The 23,016-nt window shown below is 31.5% G+C and overlaps 2 protein-coding genes across 5 annotated transcripts in view; one reads left to right on the top strand and one right to left on the bottom strand.

The window, feature by feature from the left end:
• Window positions 1-828, bottom strand: part of LOC143062931 (dual specificity mitogen-activated protein kinase kinase 7-like) — a 28,411-nt gene extending 27,583 nt beyond the window's left edge. Inside the window, exon 1 of the mRNA XM_076234771.1 lies at window positions 616-828. Within this exon, the coding sequence (XP_076090886.1) occupies window positions 616-793 (178 nt within the window). The 5' untranslated portion in view covers window positions 794-828. The remainder of the gene's footprint in view (window positions 1-615) is intronic.
• Window positions 829-6,835: 6,007 nt separating this feature from the next.
• Window positions 6,836-23,016, top strand: part of LOC143062932 (folylpolyglutamate synthase, mitochondrial-like) — a 33,173-nt gene continuing 16,992 nt past the window's right edge. For 2 of the 4 annotated variants that reach the window (XM_076234772.1, XM_076234773.1), the window contains exons 1-8: window positions 6,836-6,986; window positions 12,735-12,752; window positions 17,239-17,370; window positions 17,704-17,822; window positions 18,542-18,656; window positions 19,741-19,983; window positions 20,393-20,470; window positions 20,943-21,093. In XM_076234772.1, coding sequence (XP_076090887.1) covers window positions 6,840-6,986; window positions 12,735-12,752; window positions 17,239-17,370; window positions 17,704-17,822; window positions 18,542-18,656; window positions 19,741-19,983; window positions 20,393-20,470; window positions 20,943-21,093 — 1,003 coding nt within the window. In that variant the 5' untranslated portion in view covers window positions 6,836-6,839. Of the gene's footprint in view, window positions 6,987-12,734; window positions 12,753-15,349; window positions 15,467-17,238; window positions 17,371-17,703; window positions 17,823-18,541; window positions 18,657-19,740; window positions 19,984-20,392; window positions 20,471-20,942; window positions 21,094-23,016 lie in introns of those variants that run through there. The other 2 variants (XM_076234774.1, XM_076234775.1) reach the window with 2 other exon arrangements.

The following is a 23,016-nucleotide window of genomic DNA, read 5'->3' on the forward strand; positions in this document are numbered from 1 at the left end:
GTCATTGTAATATTTAAGATAATCCTGTTTGACCCGTACGAAAACACAATTAAGACTATTATTTAAGTTGCTTCGCCCCGTATGTAAATTATATATTATTGTTGGAATATTATACTTGTATGGAAATATATCGGCTGTTTAATAAAAGTATCATTTTTACTATTGACTATTTATTCACGCTACCAAGAGAGAACAGACAACATAGTTGACGTCCGTATATTTACCCCGTGTATTTACTAGTTTTATGAGATATTCGTATTTGCTGGCTTTATAACTATACCAAAACATAGCGAGAAGAAGAAATTACGACACATGGGAATCATGAATTTATGCTTCAAATTCTCACATTTTTATCATGTTTATAATGATATTTGCAAAACAGTCAAATGATAACAAATAGTTGGCCATGGATGAAAGCTAAATGTTAATCTGATAATGCTGAATTCCAGGTTTGTCATTTCATTATAATCTGAATATAAGATTAATGTATCGAATAGAAGCTAAAGAAGTGTATAGTTATAAATACAATAGACTGTTTGAAGGGATAAAGTCGGCAAAATTGTGTTAATAGGGCAATAAATTCCATTGTTTATGTTTAACAAACTGAAAACGTACGCCCAGGTCTAGGTCTTCTAGCAGGACTAGGGTGTCCCGATTCTGCCTTTGGTGGTCTCGAAATTGGAAAATCATTTCCCATAACCATAGGTTTTGTTCTATCATGATCCCTTGATTTGTTTTCAAGCTTCAATCTTCGTTCTAACTCATTTATTTTTTGCTGTAGAGTCGAAGACATTTTGATCACATGATAAAATCGGAATCGGTAAAGTGCTTGTGAAATCATTTGTGCGCTTTAAATATTTACAGTTATGTCCTGACAAAAAGTCCAAACTTGTTCGTGCACTCGAGTTCGTGCATAATAATTTAATGAAAAGACGAAATAAAAACGAAACAAGAACAAAATAAAGATTACTGGCCAATTGTATTGAGAAGACTGAAAGATGACTAACATGATTATGTCACTTAAATGTCCGAGTGTTGTATCATTTACTGTGGCAAACAAGGTGGTTTCAAACTCGTCACATGATACAAAGTTGACCTTATAGAACGTTTTGACTCTTTTTTTTTGGAGCCAACGTGTTTTATAAATGACATAATAGAGAATTCAAAGATATTGCTTTATTGGTTAAACTAAGACTGCTACCTTTGTTAATTGGGCCTAGATGTAAAGTACTAGCTATATATGAAACGAGTTTCTTGAAATTTAAATATTATCGAGATTATTGGATTAATGCATGCATTCCTGTTTGAATGGTTTTACACTAGTCATTTTTGGGGCCCTTAAAAGACCGTACTTCAACCTATAATGGTTTACTTCTACAAATTGAGACTTAGATGGAGAGTTATCTCATTGGCACTCATACCACATCTTCTTATATCTATATATACTAAACCAAGGACGTATAACTAACAAATCTAATATACGTCCTTGACTAAACTTAGCCGTGCATGCACCCTTTTTCTATATTTATTACACATTTATAATTAATGTCGAAGTTTGCCAGATCATGACATTGATAAATAAATCAAACAGAGCACACGAAAAGCGTGACAGATAAGTGAATTGAAAGAGCCGTGCCGTTTGGTTTTTTTATATATTCATGCGTTCCCAATTCGGTTAATTAAACTAGTCCTTTGACAGTTGCTAAATGATTTGTTGTATCATTTTTTTAAACTGTTATTTCTATTCACATTTACGTGTGTTGACATTCTTTCATCACAGTTTCTCCCTCGCACTTGAGCTGTGTAGTGGCCGAAGTAATTCGAGAGGTTTCATAGTAAAGGTCACTGCGTACGGGGAAATATCGGCGAATTAGTGTCTGGGAAATCAATAATACAATATCGGTGCATTTATAAAGATTTGGATAATATAATGGATTTTCTTTAAAAAAATAAGTTCACGTAAAGTATATAAATAATATAAACAATAAACAATAGTATATACCACTGTTCAAAATGTTTAACTTTTTTTATATATGCATTGGAAGTTTCATGTGATTTATAAATGTGATTTTTTTCACAAATTCGAGACAGACAAATCAATATCGCTATTTACCAAGAAAGTAAATAGCTTACACTTCCACTAAAGACAACAATACGGATGGCATAAAAAGGAGCACTAGCAACGAGACATATAACACATTTAAATATGCTTTTATTTTTGTTCTAAAAGAGAAACAGTGAATGAATAACTGGCAGTCAATATGGTTCAATTTCGTCAAAGGGAGATAAGAAGTATCGACGGACTTAATTGAATCCGTATTCGTGTGACCTACAATTCAACCCTTAGCTAGAGATGGAATACGCATAAATAATGCTTGTTCTGTTCTTTAAAGAAAAAAAAGTCAACAATGAAAGTAAAACAAAGGTACATTGTTATTGACTCGAGCAACTAGACAAGTGCCATGTGTGGAGGATGATCTGTGTACCCTCCCAAAGCACAAAATATCACCACGGATCTTAAACGGTGTTCATTTTGCTTCGTCTCTAGTCTTTCAAGCTAGTGTCTTTAGATTCTTGTTTGTCTTTTGTCTTTTTTCGTTTATTTTCCACGAACTCGAGGTTGTTAGAAACAATTCATATTGAACAAAAAGTTACCTTAAATTTAGATACAAATAAGATGAAAACATGCAGCCATAGTTTGTTCCGGGTGATATTGCTCGATAATTAACAGTTGAAATACCAATAATGATCGTATGTACCATCATTTATTATGCACCACTCTCACCCTACCATTAACTGATATTTTAAATTGTAACTCATGTACACAAAAGTTAATCTAAACTGTACGCTATTTGACAGTAAATAGTTAATACCATCTTAATTTAGCCATTCCTATGGAATATTTATGTAGGGAAGCATGTAAGCGCATGCATTATGTAGTTGCTAAGTATCAGTTACTCTGTTGTTTTCTGTTTCAAGTGCATTTTTTGGCGAGTTTCAGCCTATTATCAATATCAACTCCTGCTATGCAAAATGCCTACATTTTTCTTCTACATTGATTTATTTCACAATAGGAATAAGCTTTTGATCTGTAGTTTTTCGTTTCTATATACACATGTTTTTTTATACTGATCTAAATACTTATTTTAATATCCCGATTATTTCCTGGTGTGGTTTTGTCCAATTTTTCTTCAGAACATGTGTTGAAATTCCAATTTGGGATTACGTATAGTTCTTAGCACTAAATGTGTTTGTTTATTTCGTTGATCGTGTTTCAAAATGACATTGTTTAGCGTTACATTTTGAAGAGATCGTTATCGTAAAGAGTTATCAAAGATACCAGGATTATAATTTAGTACGCCAGACGCGCTATGGTGTACATAGACAGTCGAAATTTGTTAATCATATTGGCAGAATGTTAATTTTCACGATTAAACTTGCTTGATCATGATGCATTGTGGTTTAATTTTATGAAAATTTGTGAAAAACCATTTTTTGCTGTTAAACATATGTAGTTAATACGAGTTCCTGTTCAAGTTACCCTTATCAACTGTTTCGAAGTACCGAATCGGGGTTCATTTTTACCAATCTTGATTTGCACTGTGGTTTGTACATGGTCAAGTACAATTCTGAGAGATGAAACGTCATCCCAAAGGCAGTGGGAAATAAAAATACTCTCGAAACTAGTGGGTTTGACTTATATCTGGACCCTTTCCTCAACATCGCCAGAAACGAACGACTTCGAAACAGAGTTCATGACAAACATGAGCATTTCAACTTTCCAAACGTAAATATCCTCTATCTAAACAGTTATCTACTCCATGTTCCATCGTTTGACATGTAATACCTCAATTGATTAGTTATGCTCGTTAATATTTACACAAAACTTACTTCATTATCACGGATGTTCTCCTTACTACTCAATCAGAGTTATGCGCTTATCATGTCGACTCTCCCTGTTTCAGACCTTCTTCAGTTCATCCTATTTCCTCTTTTTTTTATTCCTCTTGATCGATTTATGAGGCTATTAGCTACTGTCACCTAATTTTTTTGTAAGGTATTACTCTCTATGTGTACCTTGCAAAGTTTTGTATTCGAACGGCATTTTCAGAGAATATAAATTTCCGCAGTGTATTCTCCGTTATGGTGGGACAATATTGTGTAGTTGAATATGTATTCAACAGAAATAAATTGTTAGTCTGCTCCAACACAAAGCGTTTACATGTCTCAATAGACACGTTGCATATGTGCATAATCATATCTTAGATTACATTTGTAGTGGTATGGTCCTTTGACAAAAACTGACCCAACAGAGTTATATGGAAAAAACAAACTGAACTCGACAATTTGATTGTGGATTTTTACTGCTGGTGATGCATGCACAACAGGAGATGCTTACCCGGTCTCGCTCTTTTTGTAACCTTGATTCGTCTTCTTAATCTATTTATGAAATGGAAAACTACTGATGTCTATATTTATGTTAACCTCTCACTCAGAGAATTTTTGTTTTGTTTTCGTTTTTGTTTTGCCTTGACACGAAATATCGCTCGGTATATCGTTTTACACCGTCCGTTTTTACGTCAATAAGTCAAATGGAGGCTAATCATGGTTTGTCCCCACTTATCTTCTAGTTCCAATCTGAAACTTTTTTTTATATAAATACAGGACGTTAGTACTAAAAATACGGATGTACACATTATCAGGATTTTATTTTCTTTCCTAATGAAAGAAAATGACGATGTCAAACTTTGTTCAAATAACTCCTTTTGAGTTTTTGAGCTTATGCTTCCGGTATTATATTCATAATCCTGGTACCTTTGATAACTATTAGTTATACAGATGTAGTGTGCCTCTCAATTTTTGGATTTGTTCCTTTTTTATATGAGGTAATCTTTGTACAGAAGATTCTCAAAAAGATTGAATTGCAACTGGCTTCATACTTTAATTTCCATTTCCGCTATAAAAATAAAGATCCAACAGAAACAGTTAAGCGTGTCTCATAGCTTGATTTACATTTAAAAATTAACAAGTGTCGTCTAATGGAATTTGATGCGACTGTCATACAAGTGAGAGGTTAAGCTAGCATTGAAACCAGGTTGGATCCACCAATTCTACATAGGAATGTATCCGGGTCGGGGACTGACAGTTGTTGTCCATTCGTTTGGTGTTTTTAGGCTTCTGATTTTTGTTATAAAGTTCACCGCACTTTATTATCGTATCATCTGTTACAGTAATTACAATTGCCAGATCAGCAACTCTCACATGTCTGCACGTTCTTAAATAAACATAATTAAATAGATCAATTGAAGTTCTTATACACATATTGTCTTTCTGTAGTCTGACCATCACACGATGTGCTTGTTAATAAAATAAATTATAGAAACTGGATTGTATTATTACATAGCAAATATATTAAAATTTTGCTATTTGATTAGGGACTATCCTTTTTGAATTTTCCTCGGAGTTCAGTATTTTAGTGGTTTTACTTTTTTCGGGACTAAGATAACGAAAAAAACTTTCGAACTATTCATGCCTGTGTAGTAATATTCCAGCATACAGAGTGTTTATCTTCCAGTTGACACGATATTCAAGGGTTTGCGGTTTCATTATGTTTTCCTTGATAGAGAGTTACTGCTTACAATGAAACTAGTGCACCAAGGGTTTCAGGTGGAAAATTGGAAGTCATCATTTCACAAGTTCCATTTTGACGATTGTGACATTACCAAAAACGACTCATAACCGCATTTAAAGTTCTTTTGTTCAACAACACGACGGATGTCACGTGAAGCATGAACTGTTTACCCAGAGACATGTATACTAAATTTATTTATATGTCTCTGGTTTACCCTTCTCAATCCCATGGGTTTACCCCAATTTTGATGGTATTCATGTTTCTCGATCTTTAGCTTTCAAAGTTTTGTTACGTGGACTGCTGGTTTTTTCTATGCAGTTTTTCGTATTTTTTTTCACTGGAGTTGTAAGTTTAACTTTGAACAAAGGGTTTGAATATCCATTTGGTATCTTCCGCCTATCTTCGGTGTAGTTCTAACAGAGGAATGAAAGATACCAGAGCCTGTGAGACATTCAAACTCATAGATCAAAAATAAACTGACAACGTAGGTAGGTAATGAATGAATCATTCATTTACAAACCAAGGCCATGTCTATAATTACGTTTCAGGCTACAACACGTTGATACAAATAACTGAAAGACATCTAGATCTGTCAAATTACCAGATTCTTCGAAAATAAACGAGCATTATAAAGAAATTACAAAAGACAATCACTATCATCTTCTGTCCCCGGTACTGCAAAAGTATTAGACTTTTCGTTATTGTGATTATTCATCTGTATGCTTTTCATCTTTGTTATTATCTGTTCTCAAGAGCGATATTTTGGTATTCTGGTCGTTCTGGTCGTTCTAGTCTTGCATGCCTGATGCACTCTTATGTGGTGGCCCTTCCTCTGCATTCATATAGCTCTGTTGTTAACTACTAATTGTTATCTTTATATTGCACAGATCCATCCTCCTGATCTCCTTTATGTTATCATTTCACAATGAGTCACTCTTTTATTGATATAGTAAGATAATTAGATAAAAGAGCACTATTGAACGAGGGTCTTGACTTGGCACATGATTTGAAATGTAGTTTTCCCTGTTACAACTCTGTATTATTTTCGAACAAATTCAAGTAATGTTGTTTTACGTTTTACATAATTTATTTTATCATTAAAAATTTTAAAATTCCATTTCTAAAATGTATATATTTTTCTTCTTCTGTTATGATATTTGAAAAATGCTAACTTTACATGCTATTCTTTATATAAAGGGAAAAATCCATGCACTCGTTCATTTGCTCCATACTCAGATATGCAAGTAGAAACGGACAATACAAGCCTTTAGAAATAATGTCACCCTTAGTCAAGACATGCGTTCCTTTTGCTACAAAATTAACAAAGAAAATAGATGTAAACAAAAAATATGAGGTAAATATCCAGTGAGAGATCGATCTGAAAATCTTCCGTTGTTTGCGGTGATTAAAGTTTTAAGAGTTACCTCCTCTTTGTTTACATGGGTGGCAAATTTAAATGTGATATTATGTGTGTTTTTTTTCAATGGAATATTTGTCAACTCTCAAGATAAAGATTGAATCCTCCATATTATTAAAACTTTTATTATTGAATTAAAAACCTTTGAAAGAAATTAGTATATTTGGGGTCTCACTTTTAATATTAGCGACAACAGGAACATATATATTGACGGGACTTGACACTACCTGATTGTAGTCTATTTTATTGTCGTGCCATCGTAAATAAAGATACATTACGGAAACAGACATGTGTTTAAAACGAACTCACTATTATCCTAAAAATTTCTGATGATATCAATAAAATGTCATTCAACTAGTTTTATAGTGATGCTAATGTATCAAACTTGTATTCCGTCACTTCAAATTTGTTAAAATTGCAAGGAGTTCATCACAGAACTGTGCATAATACACCTTATCGCTAATCCCGGCTGACCCGGCCGCTTGAACTTTTGACGCATACAACAATCACTTTTCCATTGTGACGTCAGATATTTTGTTTTATGACGTCATAATTTTACGGGAACCTGTGTGATTTTCAGTAATAGCAGACAAATAGCGATAAGGTGTATGCAAACAAGGTAATAAAAAAATGGTGGACATTGCCACGATGATTTACAAATTCCCAAACTATTATAAAACACTTCACATCAAATAAATCAAACTTATTTTAGTAATTTAATATGACAAAATATATCTTCTAAATGATAAAAATTGTATTTATTTACGATTAGGCCAGACTTTTTATTTTATCTGTTTAACGAGAAAATTTGTAAAAAATAAGGGTCGAGGGGGCGAAAGAAAAAAAAAAATAAAAGTGCCAAATTGGTCCAGTCGACACTAAAAATAAAAATAAAACCATAATAAGTGACTTTTTTTTTTTTTTTTTTTTTTTTTAGAATTTATCAAAATACAAGAACAATGAAATGAGAACAGACCAGTATATTAACCCAGAGAAATATAAATACATATAGTTTATATATGTCTCTGGTTAACCCTTCTATTAATATAAACATAAAAACTATGGTTTTTTTTATTCTGTATTTCCACTAATATAGATCCATGGCACCACTCAAATATATCAACCTCGCTGCATATACACTATATATGTATATACCAGTCACCCAGTCAGGAACCTCTTAGTGTATGCAGAGACATATGTCTCTGGTCCCCGAGTTAAGCAACTTTAACCTATAAATTGAAACAATGCTTATACATGGAAATATATACATTAACAAAGAAGATCTAACCAAAAGTATGTGTGGAATGCGTAATTTTCCCTTTTGGGATCAATTTTTGTCTGTAGGCAGTGCCATTCATGCGTCTGTAGTCATTATCGCAAGAATCCGGATTTCGGTCATAGCGGGTCCGTTTCCGATGAAATCCCGATTCCGATCCGTAGTTCTACAAATTTAAATGTCGGACGAAGAAAAATTTACAAAAATAAACGATGTTTGATACGCTATTTGGAAAGGAATATGACGTTTCTAATGCAATACATGGATGACAAGTTTACTTTAGGCTAATTTCATCAAGTTCTGATGAAGTAATAACTGATTTTACCGAAAGTTAGAATGATTTGATGTACGCTCTCGTGTAACAAGTATGAAAAGCATGCCACCAGCTTAAAAATCTTTTAGAAGAAAATATATCGTTTATGCCTTGAATTTCTTTACTTTTAAATGAAAATTGCTGTTTCATTGACTTGGTAAAAATTAGATATTACCGATAACGAAATTGACTGAAAGCGAGTATCGTGAACAACACATTTTATTTTTTTCTGAGGATTTCGTAACAGTCGGCGGGAAAAATAATAATAAAAGTAAGAAGCACTACTTTTATTTTTATTCTAAAATCGGGAAAGGTGGAGTCGGCGGATCTCGTTAAACAGATAATAAAAAATGTCTGGCCTTATAGAGTTATGTGGTTTATTTATTGAGCAGTTCCAATAGTTTTCCAATCACACGCTACCAAAATCCATAAATCTCTGTAAGTCTCTGGGAGTCCGAGATTTTTTCAATTTTACACTGAAAAGCGTATCAGATTCATTTCCTGTTAGGTATACTGTTCCCAGGCGACAAGAAACGACAAGAAGAGGCAAGAATAATAATTTAGCAACAAGAAGAGATTGTTACAAAATGTTTAGATTTATACTTAAATAAATCTAAGGCCAACTAAAATTAATTAGTAGATTTTCATCCAAATTTTTGAAAATAATGGGGTGGGTGGAAGGATTTTATTTTTTAAATTTTATTTCATATGAAACCCTTTTGTGACGAGTTCTTCGTATATGCAAGTGTAATAATAAGCTTATATCATGTATACACAAGTATGAGGAATCTTACATAATATTTCAAATCCTTGAATAAATATATCTAATTGCGGCTTTAAAAACTTTTAAACAACAAAAACGTGTGAGAAATACTCTCTTCAGTTAAGACTACCTACACAAAATGTATTTGGGTTTCTAAACAATTGTTTGTATTACCATAAAATGAAGCAAATGCATTGGTATGCAACACAATTATTATGAGTACAGAATAAAATGAAAGCTCAGAGAGTGTTGAAAATAATAGGGTTGGTACTTTATATGCAAGATGAAAATATAATTATCATGTAAAACATGAACTTAATAATTAAAAAAAAGTTGTTGTTTAATGAGTCTTTTTGGCTGTATTGGGACATTTGCTGTTTGTCAACATAAAAAGACAGCCATGGGTAAAATCAAAGGGCTTGCATAAATAAAATGCGTATGTTAGTCGACTTTTTAAATTCAATAAACGGTCATAAATCTGACAAGTTCGTGCTTGTGTTTCAATATCTATAATTCAGTCATGGTTTCCACGAATCTTGTGCTTTGGGTATCATTTACAGTTTAAATTTCCTGAGACAAAGTCATTGCATAAATAAAAAAGTCCGCAGTTTTCTAATCACAGAAATTTGTGACATACCGCGATTTGCAGTCTTGGAAACAGCGTTTTTCTCGTAACACCAATATTTCATGTCATTCTCGTAATCAATCTTTACTCTCGGAAGATGATGTTGTCATCATAGAGCAGCGGAAAGGTAGACTTAATCATTTTGGTTAGATTTACTCGAGGTACAAAACCGCATTGAACGAAACGAAATTTTAACGGTTACCGGTAACAGGAATTAACAAAATCCGGAAATCGTAAATTTTATAAAATAAAAAAATTCGAGGCGGGGCGATTTCAGAGGGGCGGGCGGGGATGAAAATCTACCAATTAATTTTAATTGGCCTAATGTAATAAATCATGTTTTGTACCCTGGAGATTGTAGACTACTATAACAACTAGAAGATAATATAATATTAGAGGGTAATTATTACCCTTTACCATTCTACATCAAAAGGTCATTTTCATCTACTGCTAGTGTCAAAATTTAAATGTGATTTGTCAGAGGTCTCAAATTAATATCGTAACTGTTATTTATTGAAAAAAACTAAACATGATTTGTCAAAATCAGTTGATTTGTTTTTATCATCATTTGGAAAGAATTTTGACCGTTATTAGTCATGAAGGTACCCCTGTTTTGACCCTCAGATAGTGGTTCTAAAGCTAACAAAAAATTAAAACTTTATAAAACAGCAAAAAATCAACTTATTACTCGACTTTTTCTTTAATTTTAATATTATTTACATTTTTTTGTTATTTTATTTGTCTTTTTGTCTCTAATTTATTTATTCTTGTCACTTCTTGATGCTTCTTGTCCCATTATGTCACACAAATTTTTTTTTGCTTATTAATGAGACTGGTATTTCAAAGCAAGCTTAAGTTAATAAATATAAAAAGGTTAAAAAGTAAACTATTGCAATGGTTAATAAGATGGTCAAGGAGATGATTAACTGTTGGATTATATTTATAGAAAGGAAATAAGACAACTTGCACACTAATCACTTTCTGCTTTTTTTCAACCAAAAGTAAAGAAATTAAAAAAAAACAACAAGTTACTAATTAATTTAAGAAGGGCAAGTTGCCAGACCTTTATTACTTGGAATTATATTACTTTTCCAAAGTGGAGAAAGTCGGTAGGTTTAGGTCATAAAGTTCCTTGTTAGGTGGACTGGGGCAAGTTGACAGATCTTTATTCATCAGGATTAAGATAGATACCAAATAAGAGCCCTACATTTAGGGGGCCTCTATTGCCATGTGTTCTAAGTATTTCTAAGTACTGTAATCACTAGCTAGTTAACACTGAGGTTGTGAGTGTGAACCTGGCTCATTCATGTGCACTCGACTCCAATCTTAATTGACTAGGATTGTCAGTCTTCCTATTGAAGCTCACGGTTTTCTCTGGGCACTCTGGCTTCCTCCACCAATTAAAACGGTTTTCTCTGGTAACTCTGGCTTCCTCCACCAATTAAAACGGTTTTCTCTGGTAACTCTGGCTTCCTCCACCAATTAAAACGGTTTTCTCTGGTAACTCTGGCTTCCTCCACCAATTAAAACGTTTTTCTCTGGTAACTCTGGCTTCCTCCACCAATTAAAACGGTTTTCTCTGGGCACTCTGGCTTCCTCCACCAATTAAAATTGGCTGCCACCAAATAGCCCAAATGTTGGGCTTAAAAGTGGCTTTAAAACACCAACCATCCAATTCAATTTTTTTGAACAATTTCCAGTGGAAATTTTTTTGATACCATAAAAAATCCCATAATCCATGGTCAATGGGATGTTTGTGAGAGGGTAGTTCAATAAACCTGTACAAGATATGATGGACCCGTCTTAGTTGCAATAAGTTGGTCAAAATGCTCATGAGGTTGTTTTTCAAACCAAATTTCTACTTACTGACAATTAAAGGGGCACTAGCTACGAGATATATAAAAAATCTAAAGTTTGATTTTTTCCTGTTCAATCAATAATGAAAGTAAAATAGTGAAATAACAATTCGTTTTTTGCAGTCAAAAAGGTTCAATTTTGTCAAATTACGCTAAGAAACATTGATAATTAGTAATTCACTTGCAAGTGAATGAGTTGACCTCTTTAAATCCGTATTCATGTGAACTTCAATTTACCCCCTAGCTAAAGATTGACAAGGCATGCATTGTAAGTGTACTGGTTATTTAAAGAAAAAGAATGTCAACAATGAAAGTGAAACTACGGTAAATCATTTGATTACTAATTCGATGCACATAAAATCATTCTTATACGGTTAAAACAATGAGAAACATATATTTTTAATCTATAAAACAAAATCAAACAGACCTATAAAAATCCAATTGCACATGTTGGTTTAATCTATTCATATCTTTATTTATGTTTACATCGCTTATATGGTCATCTGAGGTCAAATCGATAGGTAATTAGATGGCGTCTGGACTACAATACACACGAAACGAACCTATATATTATCTACCCCATGCTCTGTAAACTGTTTATTTTAGACTTTTGATAGTTTGGATAAATGTTTTACATTGTTATAAATCAAATATGAGAATTTGAGTCAAATCGGTGACCATGAATTTAACAGCTAGTGCCCCTTTAAAGTTCCCCTCCTTGTTTCACAAGAAAATTGATGGTATAATGAATCGTAAGTCAAGGACATTTCAGAGTAAGAGCCTCTTGATTCTAAATTTCTGTGTTCTGACCTTGAATATTTTATTGATTATTTACCATTTCTAACTCCACAGGTATGCAGAAAACTAAAGGTAAACTAATCAGCATGCTGTTGGTCTTGTCATAACCGTAGTAGGACCAGGCCACAATATTTTATTATCAAAATTGGTAAAGGGACAATATTTATACTTTTGTGATGATTATGAATTTAAAAGAGTGAAAACAGATTTTTGTTGTGTAACTCCATTTTTCTAAGGATTTTTATTTGTACACAGGGGAGGGTGTCTTCCAATGTTAAGGTATACACAGACATGATGCTGGTATGGGTAACCTTTTTGGAATGTCAAATATATCAATGGGGTTCTATTTTATGACAGTTGTATACCCATATTTAAATGTTGAAGACCCTTGGTGGCCTTCGGCTGTTTTCTGCTCTTTAGTCGGGTTGTTGTCTCTTTGACACATTCGACATATCCATTCTCAATTTAACTTATATGTTCATCTTCTGTCAAGATGTCAATCAAATTTGAGTTCTGATCTATTTACAAAAAAAAATGTATCAAGAACAATATGATTGATCCGATGTGGTTAAGGTCTGAATATGATATGATACTAGTAGCTTGGAAATGTGGGTTGTGATTTGCCTATGAAATATATGAATGAGACCACCAATGGATTTGTTCAATATCATTGTGGAAAATAATGTAGGAAACAGAATTGTTTAGGAACTAAACCTGTAGATCTTCCATAGTATATAATTGTTAGGAAATTCTAGTGAAGTGTTCTAGCTTTTGTTTTCGATTTCTGTTTTTTTTTTTCATTTGTAGTGTTTTGGACTGTTGTGTGTGTATTTTTCATACAACCGCTAAAATTAAAAATTGTTTGGTCGTATATAGGTATCACGGCGTCGTCGTCCTCGTCTGAATTGCACTGTATTGGGCAATAGCAAGAAATATTCAATTGCACAGTATTGTCCCATTTTCAAATTGGTCATTAAGGTCCAAAGGGTCAAAAATTAAACTTTGTTTGATTTCAACAAAAATTGAATTCTTGGGGTTCTATGATATCCTGAATCTAACCATGTATTTAGATTTTGGATATTGGACCATAATAGGTAAATGTCCAATTTAAAATTTTTAAGTTTTTAAGTTTAAGTTCTTAGACCACATTCATTCTGTGTCAGAAACCTATGTTGTGTCAACTATTTAATCACAATCCAAATTCAGAGCTGTATCAAGCTTAAATGTTATGTCCATACTTGCCCCAACTGGTCAGGGTTCGACCTCTGCGGTTGTATAAAGCTGCACCCTGCCGACCATCTTGTCTTTTTTGTGTTTTCTCCAAAGTGTTGCATGTTTAATTTCAAATAATGGTTTTTGAGTGAATAAATTCCCCTCTTTGGGCAATTTTGCCAATGGAGATTCAAAAAGTTGGGGAGAAGGGGTCAATTTTTTTTCAAAATTTTCAAAATTTTCAAAAAGAAATCTTTAATTGCACAGTATTGCATAATAGATTTGTTAGATCTTGACATTTGTTTTGTGTCAGAAACCTATATTATGTCAAAAATTTGATCACAATCTAAATTCAAAGCTGTATCATGCTTGAATGTTGTATCCATACTTGCCCCAACTGTTAGGGGTTTGACCTCTGCGGTCGTATTAAGCTGCACCCTGCAGAGCATCTGGTTATTATATAAATTGAATTGATATGTTTAAATATGAACATTAAACTTTAAAAAATGGGTGTGTCTGAAATCCTTTTACCATTATGGCATAGAATGTGCACACCCAAAAATTAAAAAGCCAAGTATGTCATGTATTACACAGAAGGAGCTATATCACCAAAAGAGACTGTAAAAGCATATTAGAATTTACAATTTAGTCTTTATTCTTCAAGAGGGTATGGATTGGGGTCCTTTATTTTTTTTTTTCTGATTTCTACATTTATTTTGTCCTTTATTCTGCAGTTTTTGTCCATTATTCAATTTCTATTTTCTGTAAACCCTATCAGGACTCTCACTCATTTTCATTGAAACCCATTGTAATTACTTGACACTCACTCAGGTTCCATTGTATGTTGATTTTGATGAATATCGTTACTCAAATATTTTTCTTGAATAGATTTGAAGTACAATAAAAATGTTGTATAAACCTGCATATATTTATCCCTTTATGAATCTTTATATTTAATTACTTTGGATTCGTGATGAGAGTATGATTTTATATATATTTGGTGGATTATGTTGTCAACCAGGAAATTAATGAAATAATGTACACTTTTGACTTCAAATGTGAAGGTCACTTATTAAAATGAGGAACATTTTTTCCAAATTCACAATATGGAAAAAAATGTGAACTTAAAATTCATGAATCCACAGTATGAATAATTGAAACTTCATATTTGTTAGCTTTATACAATTATCAAGCAATGACAAGACCAGAAGCTTTGATTATTTTACATTTTAGTTGCAGCTTGTTTTAATTTTTTATGCTATAGACGTGTTCTTATTTTAAAGGCTTGTTATCTGAATTTGTAGAATGCTATTGTGGCCTGGTTCAATCTATATCTTTCAACTAACATGACCATGACTAACATTATACATGTACTAATTTTATTGTTGTGAATATGTCCTATTGACCGTTATCTATGTAGATGTCATACCCTAATATCCTAGATTTATTTACCTTACTTACTTGTTTGGATTAGGACACTGGCTTCCTCATTAATTTTAGTTACTTCCTAAAATCTTTAGTCTCAATGTTATATGTAAATTATAATGAGTACAATAAACAACATTAAGATTTCTGTAAGTACAGTATACAAAATTAAGTTGCTTTCTTTAACATGATTAAAAAAAATAGAAGTACACCACATGAATGTTTATATATGATAGAATCCTTTCTTTAGTCTTTTCCCAGTAGATTTGACATACTGTGGATTCATTTTTATTCTTTGGATACCCATTTTCATGTGTACAGTGGGTACAGTAGAACCAGGAATTCAAATGTTCAAAGAGCTACAAATTTTCTTTATGTTTTGCATGCAGAGATTGGCAAAAATACGGAATCAAATATTCACGAAAATGCAAATTTTCCTCAAACCATGAAAATTGATACCCATGAAAATAAATGAATCCAGAGCATTCATTTTACATATTCACTGATCTTTTTTTTTTTTTTTTAAGATTAATTTGAATCTCAGTGTTTTTTTTACTTGAGTTTTTATTTTTAATTCTATATCTTATACATAAATTTATAAATATAAAGTACTATCCTTATTTTTCAATGAATACATGATTATAATTTTTTTTATAAATTATTTTTAATTTGTTTTATTGAAGATGACATTTTTTTATTTTTATTTTTTCATTTTTGCATTAATTCTTAGCTGAGAGCCTTAGAATACAGATTTTACAATAAAGTAAAACAAATGTTAAAATATTGTTGCTAAAATATAACATCTCGAAGTGAGAACTCTAAATTATTTATTGTGTGGCCTACAAATAATTTTTAATGAGACTTCGGTAAAACTTTCCTTGCGGCAACAGCAGAGAATACCTCAAAAACTTATTCCATTCTGCATGTAGGAAAAGACAATTTTTCACAGAATTTGGTGCTTATGACTTTAGTTCTAGAGTTCATTGCCCTTACAGCCGATTCCATTGAGTGTGTAGATAGAGGTAATATCTTTGGTTAGTTTGCTTGCTAGCTGAACCGTGAAGTCATTATTAGGTTAGGTAAACTACCCTCCTTGAAGAGTAGACCAGTCCGACAAATAACCAATATATCTGTCTATAGGACTAGGCTACTTCAAAAGGAGGGTAGTATACCTTGCCTAATAATGACTTCACGGTTCAGCTAGCAAGCAAGCTAACCAAAGATATTTTCTTTATCTACACACTCAATGGAATTGGCTGTAACATGATTTGAACCCTTATGATAGAAGATATTTGTACTAACAACACCTCTTTCTAAACTTTTCACATTTAAGTTCTTAATAATTATAGTTTAAAAATGGCCCAATTAAAATGCCTCCAATAATTTATTTTGCTTAATTATTCAGTATGCCTGTTGTCATGGTTATTTAATAGTATTACATCCAATTGCTTATTCTAAATGCAGCATGTACCTAACTCATACTTTATACAGGTATATTTAAAAAAAATATATTTTAAAAATACATTTTGTATACAAAACTTTTTTAGGCTACTGCGGTCAAACAGGAGTTAACTGTTAGTATTTTGCAGTAAAAAAGAACAGCCAAAAAAAAAACACTTTATAATAAGCAGATGATTTACAATCATATAAGAAATTGATGGATTTTAAAATGCTACCATTTGCAATTGAATACAGGACAAAAACACTGTCTGAAACTGATAAGTTTTGCCTGAACAATACATGCTAATTATTAAAAAAAATTAAAATGTGAAGTTATTTATTTTTATTTGCAATTTTTTACTGCGGGGGAGTTTAGTGATATGGCATGGTTAAAAAAGTATGGTATTGAAGTATAATATAAATGAAGATCAATCTTTTTTATTTAAAGGGTTCATTATATTTCATGTATGATATTTTTCAGGAATGTGTTAAGACTTTGAACACTTTGCAGAGCAATGCACAGACTCTGGAAAAGACACGACTAACACGTGATAAACTTGCACCTCTGCATGTTCCAAACATGGTTAAATGGGCATCACGAGTAGGAATCACGGTATGTAGACTTACAAATCATGGGATTTTGATGACAGTCATAGTAAAAACAAAAATCAGCAATAAAGAAGTTCATTCTTAAATCAGTTATCCTAAAATTTATCTTTAAGAGGTGATACATGTATATATCATTCTTTATACAGACTGTTTACAAAATTTGCTGGTTCTGCCCTATTAGTAATTAAAGCAAGATGTGACTGTTCATGAATTGTTATTTCTATAGGAAGAGAATAAAGTATTATGTGTTTATGAAGGAAAGAAGTTGTAGGGCAAAATAAAAGCAAACAAAAAACTTAAGTAAACCAAAAAAAGTAATTTACTCTTATATTTTTAGTTGGATGACATAGATAGATTAAAAGTAATCCATGTGAGTGGCACAAAAGGTAAAGGGTCAACATGCGCTTACTGTGAGAGCATTTTACGACATCAGGGTTTCAAAACAGGATTTTTCAGGTAAATGCTTTCATTAACTTGCAAAGCAGAAAGGTCTTACATTGGCCTCTACTTCTATATATAAAATTGTAAAAAAAAGATACTAGTTGATTAAAACACGGCCAGGTCAGTATTCTATTAATTTTTGACTTCAGGTTAATACAAATTTATTCAAATGTTAAGACTTTTTTTAGTTAGTTTTTAATTGTTGTGTGCATGATCATCTACATTTTACAATATAAAAAAAAAAGAATCACAAAAATACTGAACTCTGCGAAAAAATTAAAAAACGAAAGTCCCTTATAATCAAGTGGCAAAATTAAAAGCTCAAACACATCAAACGAATGAATATCAACTTTCATATTCTTGACTTCCATTACATTTTTGGAAATTTTTTAAAAAGAATTATTGTAAAAGAAAATGGGTGGGTTATAATAAAAAAATAATTATTTAAAAAGAATTGATTCTGTTTAGGTACATTGCAAATTGACTAACAGTATTTGAACACTAAATTTTTTTATATCAAAAGGAAAGTATAAAAGCTTTATACGAGACAGATTGTTATGAACTAACAAATGTCCTGTAAAAAGAGTCTAGTCCAATTAAGAAGAATAGGTTGCTGGGCCAAATATTCTGTTGACTTCTCAAAGATTTGGGAACCCTTGATGCCTCAAGTTACATTTCCATTTGCCAGTGTTAATACACATTGTTTAACTTAAGTTTTGAAATTGTTTTTTCAGTTCACCTCATCTTGTAGAAGTAAGGGAACGATTTCAAGTAAATGGACAGCCTCTGTCTCGTGAGAAATTTGTTGACTATTTCTGGGATGTATACAACAAGCTAGAAGCTACTAAGGTTTGTATATATAAAGTGGTAAAATGATATACATATTGTCCTGTTGTCTCAATTTATAAAGGAATATAGTAAAAATATAGGCAGGGGCATTCCTTTTGTACTAACACATCTTTTTACTCACATATTCGTAACTATTATTTCCAGAATATTTGAAATATAACTATTAACCACATTTAGTGCCAAGCAATTATTCACAACTAAAATATATATTAAAAAAAAAAGATTAACAAAACAGATCCAAACTGCAATGCACCCAATGTACCTAGTAAATACAAACAAAACTGGAACCAGGTCTATGACAATTGTGAATCAATCAAAAGGCACTTCACAAAAAGCATTCACAAGATTTAGTTGCTTTATTTGTTGGTAAAAAGGGTATTGAAAATAAAGACATAGGACTTTTAATGCATGTGACTTCAAGACAGTAGAGTCAGTTATTAGTTAGTAGAAAAAACCTTTTAACTGTACATTTGTACACAATTCAGTGTTTAATTTTTATAATAACAATTAAACTAAATTTATTGGAAATACACCTTATCGCTAATCCCGGCTTACCCGGCTGATTGAACTTTTGACGCATACAACAATCACTTTTCCATTGTGGTTTCAGATATTTTGTTTTATGTCGTCAGAATTTTACAGGAACCTGTGTGAGATCCAGTAATGGCTGACAAATAGCGATAAGGTGTATACTATTACAATGTAGTATTCTTGGTGCAATCAGGGGTGAACAGAATTTTACACATGTGTGGAAAATATATACACCCTGAGTACATCCCTGATAACACCAATTTTAATTTTATGGATAAAATATTGTTAGTTTTTTTTTGTTGTTGTAATTTAATTTTCTTTTTATTGTTTTTTAATTTTATTGATTTTTATTTATTTTTTTTACATTTTAATTTTTCTTCTCAATTTTGGCAAAATTAAAAAAAAAAAATATTTGACAACATTTGATTATCCTGGGTGAACAAGGGTGCCAGGGGTGCTATTTACACCCTGTTATTAATAAATCAGATTACAATATTTGCTGCATAAGAAATAAAGTTAAATGTACTCTAGTTCTATATTTCTTTTAATATAGGATCACAATAATGACTCTATGCCAGCCTACTTTGCCTTCCTTACCCTTATGGCTTACAACATTTTTCTGAAAGAACAAACAGATGTAGCTATAATAGAAGTAGGAATAGGAGGCCAGTATGATAGTACTAATTTAGTGAGGAAACCAGCAGTGTGTGGAGTTACCTCCCTTGGAATGGATCATGTGTCTATTTTAGGGAACACTATTGAGAAAATTGCTTGGCAGAAAGCTGGTATTTTCAAAGTAAGTCTTGCCTCTTTTTTTTATGCTAAATTATTTTGATAAAAAAATTATATTTAAGGTTTTTTTTTTTTTAAATCAGTAGTGCGATCATATGGTGATTCTTTATTTGCTATTTAAATGAATTAGGGCATTTCGAAAATATACATTATGTCTTGGTACAGCCTAGGAAACTCTACATCTTTACACAAGAAAAAAAATTGAAAGTTTTAAAATTCTTATACAGAAGCAAAGAACAGTATATGTTAAGCAGTATTTTCTAGAGTACTGACACTATGATATAAGTTGTTATTAGAAAATATTTTCTTAAAGAACATTGATGTATTTTTATATTTTTATATTAATATATTTTTTATTTAAACATAAATGACTAAATAGAATGGTTAATTTTACCTTTAAACTATTCTTGTAGCCTGATGTACCAGCATTTACATCTCCACAGTGTTCTGAAGCTCTTAAAGTTCTGCATGAACGGGCAGAGGAAAAGGGGGTTGGTATATTTTTCTTGATATTAATATTTCTAATGGAAAATTTCAAATTCCTTATCATTTTCTTTTGGAAGTGAAATAATGAAATTAATTCAGCAAGTAACTAAAGAAGAATTATTTCTGTTGTTTTGCATGTTCTGTCCTGTTTTTAAAAATTAAATACATTTTAAACCGCCAGTATCAAATTTTTTTGGACAGTTTAAAAATTTAAACGAGATAAGTAATTATTTTAATAAAGGGTTTTTTGTTCATTGTGAGCTATTAGATTGTTCAAAACACAGATTAAATATTTGCCACTGAACATTAAACTAGTATATGACTTCTCTTATATTTTTTATGCATATAGTTACCTCTTTCATCTGTCATTTGGTCATTCTGAAATAAAACAGTTGTACTTATTTTAAATGTTTTTTATTTACATTAAAACATTTTTATAATTTTGCCTAAAAGAAAGGAATCATTTTGTTTTTTCAGTGTCATCTTGAAGTTGCTCCCCACTTTTCCTCCTATGAAAGACCCGGTGAGAAGTTTAAACTTGGTATAGCAGGACATATGCAGAAAGTCAATGCTTCCCTGGCCTTACAGTTGACAAGGTCATGGATGAAAAGTCAGGGAGTTCTAAAAGGTGAAAATAAATCTTAAGTAAAATTATTCATATGCTGTGGATTCATTTATTTTTCGTGGGTACCAATTTTTGTGGATTAAGGGAAACTTACATTTTCATGGTTTTTCCATAGTCTGCATGCAAGCCAAAAGAAACTTTGTTATTGGCTGAACATTTTTATTTTTGTGGTTAACCTGTAACCTCAAAATCCACGAAAAAATTGGTGTCCAACAAATAATAAAGAATCCACAGTAGTGTTTTGGTTTTATCCTATACTCTAGTAAAATTTCTTTATAGAATATCTTGTATCTTGTTAAAATTTCATTAATTCATTTGTAATGTTTCAAAAACCTTTCTGTATGAAAAGCATAGTATATAGTTATCAATATATAGTATATACCTTAAGGTAGCACTACAGTCAAAATTTTCTGACTCCAATCAACAGTCTTTAAAGATTAATTTCTACAAAACTACTCAATGGATTTTTAAAATCTTTAACTCATTTTAAAGCTGAAATATAACTCTTTCTTAATCTCTATATATAAATTTATTTTTTGTTTGATTAATTTCAAAATATAGCTCATTAATTGCCCAAAAAGTGGTCTGCCAACTTGGATGAAAATGGCACATTCATGTCAAATGGTAGTAAAAATCTGTTTTCATCCCTTTAATCAACCATATACAATCAACAAAACCGTGTCTTAGATTTTTGATATATTCCTCCAGTAAGAAGATCTATTGATTTAACTGCTGGGTTCCAAACCTCATTTCACCTTTCATCTTTGAAGACCTATAAATTCATTTAGAAACAAATTATCCAAAAACTGGGACACGGTATTGTAGAAAATACATCCTTTAATCATATATATCAAAGTCAGGCCAAAGGGGGTAATCATTAAGTTTCTATTTTCATTTTTTCCTTACAATTCTCATGAAAAATTGTTCTGAGAAATGACCTAAAAACTGAATTTCCCCCTTAAAAACCCCTATAAAGACAATATAAATACAACAATTCCACTTGGAACACCCCAGGATTGTTCTGATACCATTACTATATCAATAGAACCACACACTTTGTGTCTTTGATGCTCTAATGCTGTAAATTTTGCATTATATGTGAACTGTCCAACACTAACTTGGCATTTGGCGGGAGTTTGACGTCACAGATCTGACCAACATCTGTGATGTAGTAATTAAATATAGACAAAGATCCGCCTCTTTCCAGACAGTCTAAGATAAGAGAATAACCTCATTGACCAGCTGTATATAATCAATGTTTAACATCATTATTCTCTATATATAAAGAATAACTTTCATTTGAATTTAAAAAAAGAAATAAACTGTCTGAAATAAGCTAGAACATTAAAAGTGTGCATCAAAAAACATGTTCATAAAAAGATCAAGAGTTAGACCTTCTTGAAAATCCACTTTCCACATGTTTTTTTTTTTAATTTAATGGAACTGACAAATTACACATAAACTGAAAATTAGTTAAAATGCATAAAACTGTATTTAAATGAATAAGACCAAAGAGAAGATATTTATACAGACAGTCAGAGGCTTTCAAAAATACTTTCCCATTCTTTACCATATTAATTTTATTTCATTTTTTGTAGATTTTTTCCTCTTAGATTTTTTCTTTTTCTTTGTTCACTTCCATGTTATATAAACAATTTTTGTTGCAAAACAATAAGATAAGACTACAATTTTTATCTTGTGGTCAGGGATTAACAGCTGGACACTGTTATCCACAGATGATTGACATATTAGCCCCTCCCAAATGCCTATATATTTAGATTAATTACCATGTGCTTTTATTTACATAAGTTCAATATCAATTTTCTCCCTGTTGTGATATGATAATGACTTTGGGATTTTTACAAACTGCCCAGAATAATTCTTACTTCAAAATTATGTGATAAAAAAAATATCTTCAAAAAATCA

The sequence above is a fragment of the Mytilus galloprovincialis genome, chromosome 2 (assembly GCF_965363235.1).
Source record: "Mytilus galloprovincialis chromosome 2, xbMytGall1.hap1.1, whole genome shotgun sequence".
In the NCBI taxonomy this organism is placed as follows: Eukaryota; Metazoa; Mollusca; class Bivalvia; order Mytilida; family Mytilidae; genus Mytilus; species Mytilus galloprovincialis.